The sequence below is a fragment of the Podarcis pityusensis genome (genome assembly GCF_964106645.2).
Source record: "Podarcis pityusensis genome assembly, chromosome: 13".
In the NCBI taxonomy this organism is placed as follows: Eukaryota; Metazoa; Chordata; class Lepidosauria; order Squamata; family Lacertidae; genus Podarcis; species Podarcis pityusensis.
Genome location: NC_138038.1, coordinates 31813556 through 31833558, shown reverse-complemented (window position 1 = coordinate 31833558; position 20003 = coordinate 31813556). Strand labels below are relative to the sequence as shown.

The 20003-nt window shown below is 46.2% G+C and overlaps 2 protein-coding genes across 6 annotated transcripts in view; both read right to left on the bottom strand.

Annotated features, from left to right (window-relative positions):
* The window catches only part of ARHGEF40 (Rho guanine nucleotide exchange factor 40), a 39466-nt gene extending 32875 nt beyond the window's left edge, over nucleotides 1-6591 (bottom strand). For all 3 annotated transcript variants that reach the window (XR_013978522.1, XM_080976339.1, XM_080976338.1), the window contains exon 1: nucleotides 6353-6591. Coding sequence is in view for 2 of the 3 variants with exons in the window: in XM_080976339.1 (XP_080832465.1) it covers nucleotides 6353-6355 (3 nt within the window). In the remaining variant the exon portion in view is untranslated. The remainder of the gene's footprint in view (nucleotides 1-6352) is intronic.
* Nucleotides 6592-8468: 1877 nt separating this feature from the next.
* Nucleotides 8469-17098, bottom strand: SULT2A1 (sulfotransferase family 2A member 1). 3 transcript variants are annotated; one of them, XM_080976361.1, is made up of 7 exons: nucleotides 16165-17098; nucleotides 14817-14952; nucleotides 13790-13998; nucleotides 13022-13148; nucleotides 12107-12201; nucleotides 10545-10725; nucleotides 8469-9758 (listed from the first exon to the last, which is right to left on the bottom strand). In XM_080976361.1, the coding sequence occupies exons 2-7, from the start codon at nucleotides 14950-14952 to the stop codon at nucleotides 9607-9609; spliced, it is 900 nt and encodes a 299-aa protein (XP_080832487.1). In that variant the 5' UTR covers nucleotides 16165-17098; the 3' UTR covers nucleotides 8469-9606. The 3 variants fall into 3 exon arrangements, with proteins under 3 accessions (XP_080832487.1, XP_080832486.1, XP_080832488.1); XM_080976360.1 differs by having other exon boundaries at nucleotides 14817-14955; nucleotides 16165-17097; XM_080976362.1 differs by lacking the exon at nucleotides 16165-17098 and having other exon boundaries at nucleotides 14817-16023.
* Between the last annotated feature and the right edge of the window lie 2905 nt (nucleotides 17099-20003).

The following is a 20003-nucleotide window of genomic DNA, read 5'->3' as shown; positions in this document are numbered from 1 at the left end:
GCACTACATCCTTGTTTTACATGCAAAGCAGGTGCCCTACAACCAGGGCCAGCCCAAGCCGTTTTGCCACCTGAAGCAAGGCAGGACCACCCCTCATCCCCAGCCGCTGCACCCAACAAGACGGGCAACTGCTACTTACTGCAAGCACAGCAGCGAAGGTGTCCCAAATCTCGCAGCACCGTGTCAAAACATCTAGCCAAGGCAGCTGCCGGAAACGAGAGCTCAAGCAGTGGCTGGCAAGGGGGCAAACTCATTCTAGCAGCCGGGGGTGGGGGGTGGCTTAGCAAGGCAGTGGGGGGTGGCATTCATTCCACTGCCCCCCTTCAATCTGACACCTGAGACAAGTGACTCAGCGTGTCTCATAATAGGGCCGGCCCCAGCCCTCTTTCCACAAGGAAGGCTCAAACTGGCAACCTGGCTACTTTTCAGGGACTAGCCCTGACCAGGCCTCAGTTCAAGTTTTTAGCCACACAGTACTTTGTAGAATAGTGGAAAGTATGTCTGTTTTACATTCCTCCTTCGCCCCCCAGGAGCTTTTTGCCACTTTCTGGAAGAGAGGCAGGAAAGTAGAGACTCGGAGCCAGCCAAGCTTGAGGGAGAAGTTCTACATCCCCGACAGGAAGAGGCAACCCCCCCTTCCCACACAGACACTGGCAGGAGGCAGGAAGGAGTGGGGAGGCCCCTTCTTGGCTCGCCGTCCTGGAGGGTGTGCAAGGCAGATGGTTCCAGGGAGAACAGTGGCTGGCAAAAAAACAGAAAGCCGTCCTCCTCCAGAAATATTGCTGGTGGAGTATATATATATTTTCTCTCTCTCTTTCACATAAACGCAAATTGGAGTCTCCGCATCTCCATCCTATGTACTAATACCAAACCCAAACTCCTTCTCAAAGTGTGGATCTTTCTGCAATGAAAACAGCACCATCCATGCACAAAGGAGAATTATCAGCAGACTTGGGGGAACCCCAAGGTTTGCAGAAGTACAAAAAGGGGGAAACCTTCTATTTTAAAAACCCTAAGATGGGAGATCCCAAAATCGCTCACTGAACACTGAGCATGCTCAGTGGGCACAAAATACTGATTGATGGGGTGGGGAAGGGGAAAAACATGAGGTGAGAATGGAACAGATTTGGCTGGCTAGCTGGAACCCTGAACCAGGTCATTCTACATTGCCGCCTAAGGCAATCCAGCTCACTCTATGTAATGGTAGGACTGGCCCTATCAGAGAAAAATATTCAAATCTGAACTCAGTCATGAAGCTCACTGCGACAGTATCTCAGCCTAACATACCTCACAGGCTTGCTTTGTGAATAAAATGGGGGGGGGGCACATAAACCCACTACATTGGTACCTCGGGTTAAGAACTTAATTCGTTCCAGAGGTCCGTTCTCAACCAGAAACTGTTCTTAACCTGAGGTACCACTTTAGCTAATGGCCTCCCGCTGCTGCCGCCATGCGATTTCTGTTCTCATCCTGAAGCAAAGTTCTTAACCCAAGGTACTATTTCTGGGTTAGCGGAGTCTGTAACCTGAAGCATCTGTAATCTGAGGTACCACTGTATAAGCTTCTGGGAGGAAGTGTAAGATTAATGTAATCAATGTACAGCAACCTAGTTAGGATTACTCAGTGGAAAGGGAGCCTTACCCTGAACATAGACGATTGGTCCATCCATCTCAGGGTTGTCTACGCTGACCATCAGTGGCACTCCAGGATTTCAGACAGCATTCTCTCCCAGCCCTACCTAGAGATACCAGGAATTGAACCTGGAACCTTTCCCAAGCAAAGCAGATGTTCTGCCACTATGCTACAGCCCTTCCGGCAAGGAAATACATTCTGCACTAGGTCATCATCAGATTTAGCATTCATATAGTGTTTTTAGCAGACTCCAGAAGCTTCACATACTCAGCATCACCAATCCTTAGGGAAAACTCTGTGAGTTATTATCCCCATACAGTGGTGCCTCGCAAGACGAAATTAATTCGTTCCGCGAGTTTTGTCGTCTTGCGATTTTTTTCGTCTTGCGAAGCACGGTGTCGGGAAAGTTTTGGAAAAGCTTCAAAAATCACCAAAGTCTTTAAAAACCTCAAAAAAGGCTACCACACCGCGTTCTATGAGTTGCTCCTCGAAGTCAAGTCGCAACTGTATTAACGGTGTTAAGAAAAAGGAAACAAACTTGCAAGACGTTTCCGTCTTGCGAAGCAAGCCCATAGGGAAAATCGTCTTGCGAAGCAGCTCAAAAAACAAAAAACCCTTTCGTCTAGCGAGTTTTTTGTCTTGCAAGGCATTCGTCTTGCGAGGTACCACTGTATTACAGGTGAGGCCAAGAGAGAGCAGCTTACCTAAGTTCACCTACAGAATTCCAGACTGGAACTGAGGAGCGCTTAGTGCACAACACCGTCTCTTGGACACTATGCAACATTTCACAGGGGCTGGACCCTGGTCAGATTATGCCCTGTTTTGGGGCAAGTTCACACATGCATGCATGCATGCACGCACACACACACACACACAGCACTCAGTAATTGCACAAATTATGTCTTAGCATTGGTGGAAAAGCCATCATCTCACATCAAACACCAGAGGCAGATCTCCGTCTTTCATCTAATTCTACAGCGGTGGTTTTCAATGGGTCAAAGTAAACTTTCAAGGATTGCTCAAAGGGGTTCACTGCTCAGTGTATGAACTGCCTCCATTTCTAAAAGTGACCAAGTCTTCTTTCTTACTAGCGTCAGGTACGGCCAGCCCTACCATTAGGCAATGAGGCAGGCCCCTCAGGCAGTTGATTTTGGGTGTCATGGAAGGTCAGCAAATTGCTACTTATCTAATCTATTATTACAGTGTGAGGGAACAGCAGCAGAGAGGTGCTCGTGGAATTTTCTGCCTTGGGTGCTAAAATAACTTGGCTGGCTTTAGGCACTCAGCACCTGGAGGGACTGCTCTGCCTCAGGTATCAGAATGTCTTGGGATGGCCTGCCCAGCAATATACTGTGTAAGCCAGGAACTCAGTCCATATATAATTCAGCAGCAATTTTTTATGATCAGGGAACTTATAGAAAGTCTAAAGAAGTGGTTCCATGTATGACTAAGATGTTACAGGCTGTTCTTTATCTCTTTAGGTCCACAGGAGCCAATATAATGCTCTTCAGATCTTGTTGGGCTCCAGCTGCCATCAGGCTCAGCCAACATGGTCAGCAGCCAAGGATGATGGGAACTGCAGTTCGGCATCATCTCTGGAAGGCTCCATGTTGGCACCCCCTGCATTAAGAAAATTAAATGCCAGAGTTAAATTCTGCTTCTTCCTAGCCGGATTGCTGAGGACTAGTTTTTGTATGGCTTTTAAAATAGAGAATGTAGAAAAATGTTTAAATTCATTACTTATCATCGTTGTCCCTATTTATGCGGCACACATTAGTGCATCTATTCTTTCCAAACAAGTATACTTATTTTTTTAAAGCAGTTTTATGACAGATATTAATATTAGCAATATTTATGATATGATTTTATATAATGACTTTCTAAATTCTTCTCTCTTTAATTTTTTTTTGTAAATATTACCATTGCAGAGCTGTGCCTGTGTTTAGTGGTTATGCCGCAACCCCAGAGTCGTTAGCAACTAGACTTAATTGTCAAGGGTCCCTTTACCTTTTTACTGATATTCCCCAGTGAAGAGTGTCTTAGACTGAAATACATCAAGAACTGATAGCTTTCTATTTAAAAACACAGTTGATACCCACTTTTTGAATGTGTGGAGGGAGGGGGGAAATCACATCATTTAGAAAACGTCACCTTGATCTCAGAAATCGCTGCTGGGCACCACTGACTGCCATGATTATGTTTCTGCAGACATTTGTGTACCAGGGGGATGGTTTCCATGGAGAAAATAAGAAGCTGAAAAAATTACCTACGAACCACCATGCTGAATAAGTGCAGTGCCTTTCCCTATCGGAGAAGACTTCACAATCAACTCTAGCCCTCACACACCTGGGATTACCGGAGTCTGCCTTATGCCAAGCCAGCTCATTTGCCCATCTAGCCCAGAGATGCTTCCTTTGAGAACCACTGAAGCAGCTCTCTGGGGTTTCAGCACAAGGCTGGCACTACCATGAGTAAGGGTGGAGGCAACTGGTCTTGGTTGCCAAGAAAGAGCAGAAAACTCTTATTTATTTTATTTTGCTTATTTATTACATACTCCCAGGTCTCCTATGCACCTTGGCTTGTGGGAGGGGTTCTGTTTCCTGTTCTGCCTCAGGTAGAAAAATGCTCTGGTTTGTGGCAAACATTATTCCCATCACCTGCTATCCACCTATTCACAGAAGTATTTCTACACTGCCCTCTCATAGGAGATCAGGAGGATGGTGTACAACATTATAAAAACATTTTTTTAAAAAACCAACACTGTAAGTGGTACAGAACAATAATGAAAATGACCATCTGCTCAAGAAAATGTTAAACAATTTGCATAGGCCTATCAGCTGCCTGGTCCTTTTTATCTGAAGACGCCACAGACTGAACTTGTACAGTCCCACCTGACAAAGAGGGGGCTTCCAGTTTACGCTTCCAGGATTAAAGCTCTGGTGCCTTTTGTTTTTAACCCTGAGCACTGAGAGGAGGCACATGAAGCACACCAGTCGATGTCCTGACTGGTACTCCCCTAGACCACACAGCCATTATGGAGGTTATGGGACAGACCCTCTGCCACACTGTCAACTTGCAAAAGCAAAAAAAGAATGCAAGGCCCATCAAAGTCAAATTACACATAAACATGTGAAATAAAAGCTGCTGCTTCTAAAGACAAGCAGTTCTGGGAGGGAGATAATAAGGAGGGAAGGGGTTATTTGGTCCTTTCTCCATCTGCCATTTTTCAGTGGCAGTTACCTCTGCCCAAGCCACAGTCCTATTCCTTCCTTGCTCCACAGGTTTCCAAATGTGTTCCACCTATTTAAACCCATACCTAGCAGCTGAGGAGGAGGAAGAGTAGCAACTAGCATGTGTTTGTGTTTTGGGGTGGGGGGAATAGAGTTGCAATGGGAAAATGGCAAGCAAGGTTATAAGGCAGCAAACAAATGCCTAAAAAAGTATCAATCTAGCCATTTTTCCTTTGAAGAACCACCTACTGTGGTTTTGTGGCATGCATTCGCAGATCATGTGCAGTTCGACTCTCACAATTCTTTGCATGTGTGTGCACACCAAAGATTGCTCTTTTACAGCAGAGCCAGGTCAACCTTTTCTGGGGTTTCTTTGGATCTATAAATGACAGCCATGCAATAAGATACTAAAATATGTTCCCCTTTGCTGACCTCCCACACAGACCGTAGGACTTTGTTTAAATCCGGAAGAAAAGGTATCTTGCCACCACCTCCAGCTTGGAGCAACCAACCTGAGCCCAGCTAGAACAAATGCCTGGTCCACACACGCAATGAGATCAGGTGTCTCCTTCAGAGCCAACTTTCAGCTAGCTATGCTGCTCTTAATCCCCGCTCCCAAATGTAAGGTTCCCCCCCACACACCACCAATAATATACTCTACCAATGCCTTTTTTGTCCGAAAACATTTGAGAGTGTTGTTAATGAGGGCGGGAGGGAGGCAGGATGGAAGAGTAGGCTAGAAAGCAGAATGGAGACACACAATTCTAAACCAAAAGGAGTGTTCTGGTTAGTGTAGATTCTAGTTCGAATTACAGATGCAGGAAACGTCAAAGGAAACTCTCTGTTTGAGCATCCCTTGGAAAGAGAGACTCCTGCCAGGTGCTGAAAACCACACTTCTACTGCACGGCCAGAAATCAGTAACCACCACCACCACAGTACCGGGGTTCCCGACCCAGAATCACAAATCTTAGGCTGGGATCCCTCCCATCAGCAGGCATGAAGCATTCAGGAGGGGAGGCAGGCGCGGTTGAGGAAGAGACACACCATCTCTTTTAACTACTCGGAATTAAAGAGCAGACTTAGAAGTCCTGCGTGCGCACAGCGAGGTTGGCCAGTAGTACTTACTCCCGAGTAAACACGGTTGCGATTCGGCTGCAAGCCCCAGTTACACCCCTGACAGTAACTCTTGCCCCGCCCCCGCCTGCCCCCCCCCCCAGTGCTGTGGGCTCCCTCCAGCGGCGAGCCACCCTGATCCCCATCACCCTCGCCCCCTCCAGTATCGCAATGCTCTCTCTGATGCCCGGCACCTCATTCCCGCTGTTAGTATGCTTCCTTCAAGGGAGGGGGCGGTGAGGTTAGAATACCTCTCCCGACGTGGCCCACCTCCCCACTGCCCTTAGCAACCCACCCAGCTACCCCCGGAGGCCGCGTTACCTGCCCAGCCCGGACCCCCACCCGCCGCCCCCCAGCAGAGCGCACAGCGGCTCACCATGGCGCAGACAGGCGGGCTCACCGACGGGACGGGCTCGCCTGATCTATTGCTGAGGCGGCTGCTTCTGTCGCTGCCGCAGCCGCCGCCGCCTCCGAACTCCGCGCTGCGCCCCCGCCCCCTGCCTTGGCCGGCTCTAGCCCAGCCTGGAGCCACCCCCTGGCAGAAATCCCGGCCCCCGACGCCACGGCTGCCTGCAGCTGCAGTCCCCGCCGGAGCCCGGCCAAGGGCACGTGGAGGCGCGACTGCGGCAGCGCCGAGTGAGCGGGGAGGGGAAGGGGAGGGGAGGCAGGCAGGCGAGGGGAGGGGAAGGGAGGGAGGGACGGAGGGGGACCAGGCTCGGCCGACGCCTCCGCTCTCCGCCTACGAGTGCCCTTGAGAGCCGAGCCACAAGTTCCCCCAGCCGGATGATCGCGCCTCGACTTGCAGCTCAAGGCAGCTCAGTCCCTCGAGCCCGTTTTGCAGCGGCGGGGCTCGGCCGACGACGTCGGAACGTCTGCAAATCGAGAGGCGACGCTGCTTCTGAGCGTGTGCAGAGTGCGCTTGTTTTAACGCGGGGGGGGGGAGGAGGCTCATTAGACCACGAGGCTGCCCGGTAAAAGGGCTCGCACTCCCCGGGCAGATTTGGATTTCAAGCCAAGGCTTTTCTTACACACACACACACACACACACACACACACACGATCCTCTGGAGAAAAATGGTTTAAGCAAATGATGCTGAGACAGTTTGAGAAATGTGAGCTCGCAGGGTAGTGCTTGGACCACAGCCGAGACAGAGGGATCCTTAGTTTATGTGCTGTTGTCCCCCACGTAGCTACTGTTTTTAGAAGGCTGGGCGGGATCGTGATTTGTGGAAAATTGGGAGAAGTCACATGGACCTTATGGATTTCATTAAGAGCCTTCTCTCTCTCTCTTTCTCTCTCCCCAATTCAGGAACTGCTTGTTTGGCTTAACTTAAACCAGATGCTTGGCCATAAACAAGGGCGGGGAACCTGTGGCCCTCCAGATGTTGCTGGAGTCCCATTCCCATCAGCCCAAGCCAGCATGGCCAGTGACCCGGGTTATAGTCCAAGAGATTCACTACCCTTGCCTTGGGACAATAGAAATGTCAGAGTCCAAGCAGGTTGCTATAAAAGAGAATGGCTATTGACCGCATGCAGAGTGCCACAACCAGTACACACACTTTGGGGCTTCCAGGGGTGCAATTCCCAGGCAGAGTTTAGCCCAGCACCTCTCTGGCTCAGAAATGAGATGTTGCCTTTGGGCTATGAGCCGCAAACCACGAAAACAGAATCATTTTGATGGAGGCCTACAGGCATGAGGACGGGTCCTTATGTACCCAACAACATAACATTAATTAATCCAAGAAAACTACTATCTGCTAGTTCCACATTCAAAATTCTCTCTCTCACCAATAACATCTAAAGAACCGTGCTGCATCTAAACAACAGTCCACTAAAACCTACTAACAAGCCAGATGCTGCTATAAAGCTCTTGAGTATGGCAGGAAGGCAGTCCTCAGCATGTGGCACTCTGAGGAGTCCTGCAATGGGAATACACCTATTAGAATGGATTGGAAATTGTGTGTGTGTGTTTGTGCGCAAGGGAGGAGGTGGGGTTCTTCTCCTGCACCAATTTTATACTTTTGAGCCATGCCACTTATGAGTATACCATACGGTTTCCTTGCCAGTGCGTAACCGCAACCAGCCCTCATACTTTTCGGAGGTGAGATTCCAAGAATGTGAGTTCCAAGCGGGTTTTTGTATCCCCCCCCCCGCCACCCCCCAGTTTATAGGAGCTGGGCCACACACAAACGCACGCATAACAGACTGACATTGTATCAGCAGTATTTCATATGCCAGCTAGGGGGAGGGGCTACTTTCGTCTAGGTTTCCCTTTCAGAACAAGTTTAAATTCCAGGAAAAACTTTAAACACACACACACACACACACAACTTTCCAGGCTTTTCGACTGAGCAGAGCTAATAAGCCTGAAAGCAAAGGAGGACAAGGCAGGATGGAGATGCCTACACCCAGAAAAGCTGGAAATAGAGAAGGAGTGGGAGTCAAGTGACTTAACTTTGATCAGGTTCCAGATTTGCAGCCAAAAGAGCAAATAAATTTAATCCATTTTTATTTATTTATTTTTAAAAACTGTTCAGTTAGGAAAGGCATCTGATTAGCTCAAATCAAAATGCTGCCCCCCAAACACATGCTTTTGCAGGCCTCTCTGCCTTTGCCACCCATCCTACCTTCAAGTTTATTTTGTGGGGTATGGAAGCCCTTTCCCACAAACGTTGTAGAACAATAACTTTCTGAAATCCACACTGCTGATTCTAAAATATGATCTCTGTTGTGGTTGTCTGTAAAACTGGTGGTGGTTGTTGTTATAATTATTATTATCAGTTCTTTTTTCTGGGGGGACACTGGGGGACACATACCCCTAAACATTTTGTGAATTTTGTACTTTTGTCCATTTACTGTATTGATTTTTTCCCTATTTGAACTATAAAATGGTGATTTTCTTGAGTCAAAATGAGAGTACAGTGGTACCTCAGGTTAAGTACTTAATTCGTTCCGGAGGTCCGTTCTTAACCTGAAACTGTTCTTAACCTGAAGCACCACTTTAGCTAATGGGGCCTCCTGCTGCCGCCGCGCCTCCACCAGAGCACAATTTCTGTTCTCATCCTGAAGCAAAGTTCTTAACCTGAAGCACTATTTCTGGGTTAGCGGAGTCTCTGACCTGAAGCGTATGTAACCTGAGGTACCACTGTACCCCTAAACATTTTTTTAGAAAAAAAGCACTGATTATTATTATTTTTAAAATTGCCTTTCTTTTGCTTTTTACCATCTTGAGATTAATAGTGTGTTGCATCACTATATTCAGTTGCTGTTCATTGCTTGCCTTAATAATATTTCTTTTGAAAAAGAAACATGATTAGATCCCCGTTTTCTTCTGTGCAACTTAAGGCAGCCTCCGTCAGTTTCTCCCTGCTAATTCCAATGCAGCCCAGCTTCAGCCAGATGACTGCAGTAGATGCCTTCACATGATACATCATGTGCCACTCTGTGCCCTGAAGCATAACATGTGTTCACATCCAGCACCCTGAAGCATGTGAAATTATAAAAAATGTTATGAATTGCTCCGAGCACATACATTTCCCCTACAAAAAGTGCCTCTACTTTAGGGTTTAGGATTAAGGAAGTGCTTTCTTGGTAACAGACAGACAAGCTTAGGCTGCGGCATCTTTCAGTTCAGAAATTAAGGCCTTTTCCCAAGTGGTTCTCTTGCCTAGTGTATTCCCAAGGGAATATTCCTTTCAGGCCCTCCATCTTCTCCTGGTAAACCTTGTCAAAGTATTCAGACTGTGCCACTGTGAAGTGAGTTTTCCAGTCTCCACAGATGCCTAGAAAATGAGGACACGGGCAACAATTAAATTCAAACTACCTTTGATTAAACTTCTCTGGAGCTGAGCTTCTCAGCACTTTGCAAGTCAGCTCCTCTGCCCGCCAGAGAAAATAAGCATTGTAAAAGCCACTGCTACTAGATCAAAGGGTGCCTGTAATTGCCAATGAAATTGTGCAGGACACTTCCAGCAAAGGGAAAAGTGACCGGTGCAAAGGCAGAGTCAGGAGGTCAGAGGTCAAAGTAGAAGCCTTCAGATCTCTCTCTCTCTCTCTCCCATGGAGCTGGTGTGCCAGAAGACTTATTTAGACTCTCTGTTATGGCCAGCCAGCCAAGATCTTCTCAAGTTGCTTAACTTTCCCCTTCTATTTTGTCACTGCCTGCCTCTTAGGCAATGGCGAAGATACTGCATTGCTCTCTCCCACCCCAATAACAACCTGATGCTCTACTGTTGCACTAATGCATGCTAATTATCACCTGGTTTTTAATTTAGGGGTATGGGCCTCAGCACTGATTAATATAAATGTTTTTTAGGTAGCGCGTCTCTGGTCTTGCTGACATGGAGAGGATTCTGCTGTGTCACCACACACACATCCCACTCCTGTCCTCACTCCATCTTCGCCCCAGCCATATTTGATTGTGCAAGGTCACTGGTGGTGCCACCCAAATTCTCTCACCTTTGTTGGCACTGTGGCTGGATTGTTCCTTTATCCGTGATCTGTCTGCCATGCCCCTTCTCCCCCATCTCCTATGAAACTACGGAAAAAGCTACTGGAGCAAGCCTCACCCTTCCTCAGGAAGGTCCCTTTCTCTTGGTCCATAAATTCCTTGGGAAGCATTGTTGAGTTGCACATGTCATTCCTCCTCATGGCTTCGAAGGAAGTGTTCTCCACCACTGATGTAATCGCTGCCTCATCGAGCTCTTTCCCTAGGAAATGGCAGAGGCGTTCCACAATACCAAACAGGTCCTGAACAGATACAGAGGGGACTAGTGTTCTAGGCAGCAGAAAAAGTAAGACCTATGTTCTTTGATACCTATCTTCAGTCTTAGGGTTTTGTATCCTGAAGTGTGTGTTTTAATGAAATTTGAGTTGCTGATGGTGATGAATTGTGCACTCATCCTGCATCATGTCAGAAAACTGCAGAATATGCAAAGCCCTATTTACCCTGAGCACAGCCAGAGAATCAGTTTCCCAGTTAACCCCAAACACCTCTGTTATCATGCCCTGAGTTCTAATTTTTGCACAAAACTTGAGACGTAATCACAGCCAAGACGAAAGACTAGAGACAGCTTCTTGAGGTTTCACCATATATTCATAATGGTGTCTGCCTGTTTATGATACTGCAATATCCAATGCAACAACCCCGGGGGAAATGAGTAGGAGGTAGTGCTTTAAATAAAGAACAACACAATCCTGTACATGTCTACTCCGGGGACTTGCTCCAAGGAAAGTGTGTCCATGACTGAAGCTCAAGTGATGTTTAGGATGCAGTTTAAGAACTGATAACAATGGAAAAGGAATACAGGTTGTGACTTGTGGGATGAATGAAATAAAAATGGGAGCGGCATAGGGCAACTGAAAGAGCACATGCTTTGCTCAGAAAAGGTCCCTGGCATCACTAGGTTGGGCTGGGAAAGGCTCTTGTTTGAAACCTGTGGGGCAGTGCAGTAGATTGAGCTAGATGGAGCAAAGATCTGGCTTGGTGTATGGGAGGTTCCTATGTTATCCTGTGTAAATTGTCTTTTCCCCTCCATCACCTAGCAGACATTTTTGAATTCTGGGATGCATCCAACACCTAGGGCAGCCATAGATCTGGAATTTCCCGGACGTAGTCAGGATTTGGCTGTCGGAAACAATGTCCAGGCACAAATTTCTGAAATGTCCAGGAAAATCCAGACACATTGTAACCCATGTTGGAAGTGTAGATTTTGGCAAATTTCCTTAAAAATAGCTCAAAAACTACTTTTGTGTCTGAAGGGCAACCCTACCAGCATGGCCATTCTGCTTGGTCTATAAACTTCCACTTGGACAGTGGAATCTCCCCCTCCACTCTCTTGCAGCCCCCTGCTCCCCATTGCAACTTCAAAATCTGCTCCATTAAGTTGGGGGACCCTCTGGAACAGATTGGGGGTGAGGTACAAGGAGAAGAACAGGAAATCCTGCTGTGCGGGTGGAACTACATGTGGGTAGCGTTGAATTCAACCCTGATTTCCACTTTGCTAAAACATTGTCTCATTTGTCTTACCAATGAAGAACGTGTGGAATAGGTTTGCATTCATTTTTCAACCAATGGGGAGGATGCTTTACAGAAACCTTGGAAAGGGTGCAATCTGCCCCATGTTCTCACCTGCTTCAGCTCCTCGTAGCTGATGAAAAGGAGGTTGCTTTTGCCTTTCAGCTTCATCCAACCTGTGACGTGGTCAAACCATGATCCAAAAGGTACTGCACCAAGGAATACATGGAGATAGGGACACATCAGTGATGGGTGGTGGACTTACTTTTGCAGAACCAGCCCCCTTTCTTTTTTATTTTTACAATGAAGGGATGTAGCTCACTGGTAGGGCATCTGCTTTGCAGGCAGAAGGTGCCAGGTTCAGTCTTTGGCATCTTCAGGTAGGACTGGGAATTTCCCTTTCCTGAACCCCTGGAGAGCTACTGCCAGTCATTGTAGACCAGTACTGGGCTAGGTAGACCAATGGTCTGACTCAGAATAAGGAAGCTTCCACGTTCTCTCCATGAGTAAAGATAATGCACAGAAGGGGGAATGGGACCAAGACTGCTGGCCTGGCCCCAATGACACTGCACCTTGCTGGTCCTGACCTCGACTGCCACACACACATCCAAGGGTCCGAAAAGGTATGTCTCTGCACATACAGATAGATTTATGCAGGTAAGCAGCCACACAACAGGAACCCATATGAGGGTCACGCCATACCTGGAGCCACAATTCCCAGTACCCTTAACAAATTACAATTTCTTTGATTCCTTGGGGGAAGGCATGACTGTTAATGCAGAAGTACTTTAAATATATGGTGTGGGCATCCAACAATATCTGGAGGGTCATAGGCAAACCCATAGATAAACCATGCCCTATAAATTAGTCTCAGCTGTTATTTCGAAAGCCACCTAAGTGAGTAGACCCTCATTGCATCTTGTGGCAATGAACTGCTTGGCACATGAACTGGATTTCCACCAAGGACACCCAAATGTCCCAGCCTCTTCTTCTTCCTCCTCTGGCCACCCCCCCCCCAATCCAACTCACCATCCCCACTCAGGAAACTCTCCAGGAAGTGGTTGAAGGATTTGGGGTTCTCAAAGGGGACACACATCTTGGAGAAATGATAGTAAGAAACAAGTACATCCCTGGGGTCCCGCAATGTGTACACCACCTAAGGGAGAAAACTTTTGTTAATTGGTGGGGGTGGGGCATTATCAGTGAGTGAACACTGTCTTAGGGTGACTGCAAGGAAACCATCTGAGCATTATGTTGTAAAATTTGGAACTTTGCATGATCCAAGGCTGAACCTCTGTGGTGAAAAATGGCTTTTGCCATTCAGAGTGATAACAGTGAGGTGCTAAGGGCAGGTACAGATGAGACCTGGAATATGGTTAATTGGTGAATATGGCAACACCAACACTGATCATTTTAACTCAGCTATACTGTGTAGTTATAATTTTGGTTTTTGAGTCCTTGCAATGAAAATAGCTTAAGGTACTTGAAGCAAAAAAAAAAAAAAGAGAGAGAAAAGTCTGGCCTGGAGTTATAACCACAACTTTAATGACAAAACTCCCCCCTCCCCCATAAATAAGCTGCATACCCAACATGGAGTTTTTCATGCTGAATGGGCTAGACCCACAGTACTACAAAATGGTTTGTTTTTCTCCTTCACTCCTGGATCAAATGAAATGTTATTTTCCATTTTCAAAGATGTCCTTCCCTTCACGCACAAGCAATCACCATGGCAGTGTCCCTAGGCTCTTTGATAGGACCCCAGGCAACTCCATATTCAGCTTCTCACCATTTACTCACCTTAGCTTTGGAGCTGAAGAAGGCTTTGGGGAAGATATGAATGGGGAGGTGACAGGTGAGCAGCCGTGGAGGTGGGAGGAGATGCGCAGCCTCCAGGCCTAGCTGGGTGGTGAACCAGGGGGCACGACAGGAATTAAGCACAGATTGATTCCAGCTTGGATTACCTCCATTGAGGATCAAGCTGAGAATCTCAATCATCCACACTGTTCCTTGATGAAGGAAAAAAGAAATCCACAGGTTTAACGAGGATTGTTATTTTGTCGGTACCCACAAATTCATTTTACTTTAAGCCAAGCACACCATCATTTTCTAACAGTGGCTGGCCCAAAACCATTTGCAAAGCAATCCACCACAATTCCTACATCTACATCTGGTTCAAAATTTGGGAGTGGGAGTGGTGAAGAGGAAAACCAGGCTTTGAATTTGATTTCAAAATATGCAGTGCAAACCTTCCTGTACATGCCAACTCACAAGTGCATCCCTTTGAGTTCAATGGGGTTTACTCTCAGGAAAGTGAATAGAGGATTACATCCTTAATAACATTTCCCAAACATTCAAATTCAAGCAACATTTGAATCTCAATCAGTTATGAATCAAGCAAGTTTGATTTTGGATTTTGAGCAATCCCATGTTTCTTTTTTGAAATTCGGTGTTTAAGGCTGCTATTACAGAATTTAAAACCTTAAGTCTTTCTAAAGAATGTTAAGGCCATCATCTTAATTATCCAGTTTCCAGATTCAGTTATGTTGTCCTTTAATTCCCCTGCCTAAAAACTAAACAACTACAAATGTTTCCAGGGGTGGGAAGTAAATTACAGAAGCACATAAAAACAGCTACATTTTTGCAAGTGCACAAGAAAAGATGGCATTGTAATAATTTGTTTAGGACAAAGCTGGCCTGAATTCGTAGTAGGTCCAAAAATAATGGGCAGGGCTGTGCATTCTGTGATTCTATACAAATGTAGAATGTCTTTCCGTTTTGAAATCCCGCTCCCCACCCGATTCCCGAGCAGGAATCCCACTCCTACCAGACTTGGGGTAAGTCACATTGAAGATGTCGTCATCTCGCACTTCAAACTCATTCTCAGCAAAGCAAAGGTTCTCCACAGAATTATATGCAGGGGGGAACTTTATCCCCTTATAATGGACATACTGGACAGCCATCTCCTATGGAGCAAAAAAAGAGAGTTCAACATGGGGACAAAGCACCAGTGAAACTGGTTTCTTGATGCAGACGGGTGGGTCTACTATAGAGTGTGTTCAGGTGTCAGGATCCAAGCACACAACAGTTTTGAATGGAGGTTTGCCGTCACTGTGCCCTGGCCAATGGAGGGAACTGCAGGGAGGTCAGCCATAAAAGTCTCCTTGCTCCACTAAGCTGTGGCCAGTCATGAAAGCCCTTGAGCCAAGCTAGGTGTACCTCAGTGAAGAGAGCTTTCCATAGATGTGGAGCTGCCACTGAACAAGCTCTTCATAGGCCCCAGCACTACATACTTCTTTCCTGTGTGGGGCAACCAGCAAACCTCATCCACAGATCCATATTCGAAGAAGACATTCTCTTCTATCTTTGGGCCCCACACTGTCCAGGACTGTAACTGTAAGCACATTGAATTGGGCCTAGAAAACAACTGGTAACCAGGAAAGCTGTTTTAAAATGGGATTTATACCCATCCTGTCACTCCCATAAGCATCCTGACTGTGGCACTAGTTGCAATTTCTGAACCAACTTGAAGGACAGATCATAGAAGTCAAACTTGGAAGTTACAAGGGTATGGCTACCTTTGGTGCACCAGCTAAAGCCAGACATTAGTATTCTAGCTGCTGCACAATGATGGTTCAGTGAAGTGATCGTCATGATTTGGGGAGCAACTCAAATTATGCACCTCCTTCTTTTTCTATATTTTTGCAGGTGTTGGTGTTTTCTGTTAGCAACAACAATATTGTCTCACACTGTTCCTTCTCTCTCCAAAAGTAAAAAAAGAAAGAAAAAAGGTCTGGTTGTTGTTGTTTTAATAAGAGGTGACAATCAGGAAGCAGGCCTGGAATATTCCTGAATGAGCCAGATGGCTCTTTGCCCCTCATATCTGGGAATGTGAACTAGGGCCTATGTGGAACCAGGAACCAGACTGCTGAACGGGACCCGATAGTAGGTATTTCCTTGTGTGGGCCCTGCTTTAATGCTGTTTCTATGTACTGTGAAGTACTGATACACAAGCCCTCTTTGCCCCATGGCATGTAGAAACTGTAAGGGCCACGGGCGAACCAGCCAATGTCCAACAGGAGGTGGAGCATAGCAACCTTCTTGAGATGGTAAGCTTGATGTCGCATTTGCAGAAACACACACACACACAATTTCCTCTAAATCTGCTTACTCACCTGTGTAATAATATGGCTTCCTTGGATGTGTGGGGAGCAGGAGAAGTTCCAGGAGACCGCAGCAAAATTGCAGGGATGGGTGGGATAACGTGCTAACGTCTACTGCCAAAGAGTAGCGGGCAACTAAATCTCCCACCTGCTTACCCCAAGCTCAGCCTGCCTCCTTCTTCTTCAGAAGGTCTTTATTAATCTTCTCATGTGCCTCAGCAGCAGCAGCAGCGACCCAAAGGCAAATCATTAACAGAATGTCCCGCACAGTCTATACAGCCCTCGCTGACCCTGGCTTTAAACAAAAAAGAAATGTGCATGGGTGGAAATAATGTGAATCAGATGTTGTGAGTCTCATTCATAAGCAGGCCTTGTTGCTGTGAGCGTTGCTTTGTCCCACTCGCTGCGGCTGGAATGCTTGTTGTTGTTAACCCCATCACCTGACACCCCCTCCTCAGCCTTTCCTTGTCCACTTGAATTCAAAAGATGAAGATTTTTGCATCGTCCTAAAGTATTTCCCCCCTGCTTTTGCTACAAACCGAGTTGCTAATTCAATGGATAAGCTTATCCCATCTCCGTCGATGGAGCAAAAAATCAGAAAGAAACACAAAGCATGCTTATTTGCATGAAAGTACTGGTGGCTGAGGCCCATTGGGACTGCTGGAGCAGAAGGCAGGCAGACCCACAGGTGGTGGAGGGGGCTAAGGAGCAGGAAGCTGATAGGCAACGCTACCCCCGGACTGGTTGCAAGATGACAGGCAAGCTGGTGGTTGGTTGAGGGCACACTGAGCTTGGTGAAGCAGTGCCCCATTCATTGTAATTGACCACTCACCACTGGCTTAGAATCTGCTTAAATATGACGCCCCCCAAAGCCCTTAACCTTTATGGTTGTGGATGTTTTATCCACAAGCAAAGCTGGCATGAGGGGGCGGAGAGGGGGAGAGACTACAGTTGGCAGTTTGGAAGATGCCAGGTTGAGCTGGCAGCAGCCAGGCCTCAACATCCTTGCAGGTCCCACCTGCCCTGAGCCCTGCTTGAGTTTTAAAAAAAGATTCAGCCTGGTGCTCTGAGCAGCTAATTCCAGCCGACATTTTAATTCACCACAACGTTTCTGATGTAGCATCACTCTCTCTGGGTCCAGAAACAGTGGCTAGATCCAACTGCTTGGGTACTGCATGTACATACATGGATGGCTCAGTTAGTAGTGCATGGGACTCTTCAGCTCAGGGCCATGGGTTCAAGAGTTTCAAGTTTCTAGCTGGAACTGGAACTGTATCTTTGGGAGCTCACCAGCACCCTCTTTTCAGACCCCTCTGTGCTTCAGGTATGCCTCTTTGCTTCCATTTACTTCTACATTTATCAATGAATACTGCAGACATCTTAAATCCCCAAGGAATGTTTCATTCAAAAAGCAGCGGGGGGGACGGGGACCCAGAGGCAGTACCCCAGCACTCCTCAGCCCTCAGGAAAGTGCAGAGTGCAGAATAACACATTACATCTCTGAACGGTAGAACCTTCTATCTTATTTTCTCAGTGTATTTATGACATATATGTATCCTTATTCTTCCTCAGCCAAGCTGAAATATCCACTTTGGTAATGAATTGCCAGACTGAATAATGACTGTGATTATGCAAGAGGCAGCCTTGATAGTAGGTTCCCATCCGATAGAATATGTATTTTAAGAAAGTAGATATTTTCAGCCTGGCTGTGAAATGCTTTGCCCTTGGGAGTTAGTTACTGCGTGAATTACAGGAGAGAGAGAGAGAGAGAGAGAGAGAGAGAGAGAGAGAGAGAGAGAGAGAGAGAGAGAGACGTTGTTACATGTTCTAAAGGGGTTTCCCTTGATGATGTATTTTTTTCTTTTCCCCATCAACTCTTAACAGGCTACATGTTTGTGTGTAAAGTGGGATCTTGATGAGGAAGAAAATGGTTTGAAATGTCAGTGAGCCAACTTCCCAAGGGAAAGACGTTGTGTTTTATAAATTGGATGGTTGACACGCTTTGCGGTAGAATCCTAGACCAATGCATGTAAGTCCCATGGAATTCAATGGGCCTTATTTTACGCTGGTGGGTATAGGAACGTGGCCTTACAGTTCAAGTACTTGAAACTAAAACCTGTTATGTACAATAGGACTTCCTGCCCAGCGAGTGACTACAGAATTGCAGTCTTAAGGCCCTTGATAGACACCATTACATTTGAAAAGTATCATGTTTGGAATAAATAGACAGTATTTTATATTGTTTCTCTGACTCCTTATCATATCTCTCCCCTGCCCGCCCTGTCCAATTTTGTCATGTTTTGGCACATGTTGTTTTGATACTATTTTATTATTGTTGATGTTAATTCATTATAGAATTGTAGAGTTGGAAGGGACTGCAAGGATCAAGCCCAGCCTGCTGCAGTATAGGAAAATTTCTGCTCAACGGGGGACTCAAACCCTTGACCTTGAGACTGAGTCTCATGCTTTACCAACTGAGTTACGGTAATTTGTAATATATATACCTAAGCATTTTTGTGATGGCGTATATAAAGTATGCTTTACATATCTGAATTGCCAGGTTTTATAGGACTGTGTCCAGAATAGGTGGTACCAGCTAGCTTCCATGAGATGGGCTTTGTTTACAACACTTTTTACATGTCACATAAATGGGGGCTAGCCTAGGGGTGCTGTTTCTGATTTTTATGCCTCATGAGAATAGCCATTTTGTCAGCATAGGCCAGTATGTGCATGTGTGAATAAGATACTTTTGATGTTCAGGCTGTGTTGTTGCTCATGTAGTCAAAAGGGCACTATACACTCAGAAAAGTTAACTAAGGTTGACCTACGTCCGGAATTTCCCAGACATATCCAGAATACTGCAGTCAAAAGCAGTGTCTGGGCATAAAATCCGCAAGTATGGCAATCCGTATCAGCAGTATCGTCTTTGCCAATTTCCTTTAAAAATAGCCATGGGGGGGGTACATTTTTTTTGTTTGTGTGTGTGGAAAAAAACCTCAACAACTTTGGGCAAAACTGAAAAAAGCTCAACATTGCAAAAAAAGAAAAAAACAACAACAACTTTTGTGTCCCGATTTTCACTTTCTGAAATATGACAACCCCAAGTTAATGGCAGAAGGTTTGCAAAAGTACAGAAAAGTTTCAAAACCTTTCTCCCCATCAACAAAAAAAGACTTTGTGCACTGTGGCCAACAAATGTTCCCCATTGTGAGGGGGTGGACTGGAATATGAGGGAGAATAGAGTATCCTGAACAGAAACACTCAACCCTGCAACTTTTTTCTTACAGGCCATACTCACAAAAATAATAAAAATCATAAAACTATATAATTGGGGAAAGATCCACAATAGTTTCCCAGATTATGGAGTCTCCACCTTTTCTGAGGTAACTTTCAACCATAACACCTGTTTGCACCAAGGCAGGACCCTTCCCTTCCTTGCTTCTCTGCACAGGTGTCCTCTGTTACCTCTGGACTCCCACCCCGTTTTTTAGTTGGGGGTGAAATCTGAATTTGGCAAAGGGAGCCCAGTCTCTTACTCCTCCATGCCCTCTAGTGGAAGAGCCCTGAACGTGCAGGATCTGTGGTGATCTGTAGAGCTTAAAGAATAGCTTGGAAAGTCAAAGTCAGAGATCAATTTGTTTCCACAAGAATGGCTGGCCTATTTTGATTGTATGGTTTAAATGTGGTTTTAACAGGTAATTCCAAATGTATCCAAGAGGAAAGTATTTAAGCCTTGGTCAATTCTCTCTCTCCACAACTGATGAGGTGTCTCCAGGGCACATTAAGAGTATCATAAAACTGAGACCAAACTTGTTGGTATCTCTCATTCTGGGCTCTGAGGTCTGAATTGC

Bases quoted from the DNA above. Each gene is read 5' to 3' on its own strand.
- SULT2A1 (XM_080976361.1), bottom strand. From the start codon at position 14,952: ATGGCTGTCCAGTATGTCCATTATAAGGGGATAAAGTTCCCCCCTGCA. The intron at 13,999-14,816 runs GTAGGAGTGGGA...TCCTTCATCAAG, and splicing joins TGTGACTTACCCCAAGTCTG to GAACAGTGTGGATGATTGAG. The intron at 10,726-12,106 runs GTGAGAACATGG...GTATCTGTTCAG, and splicing joins GCTACGAGGAGCTGAAGCAG to GACCTGTTTGGTATTGTGGA.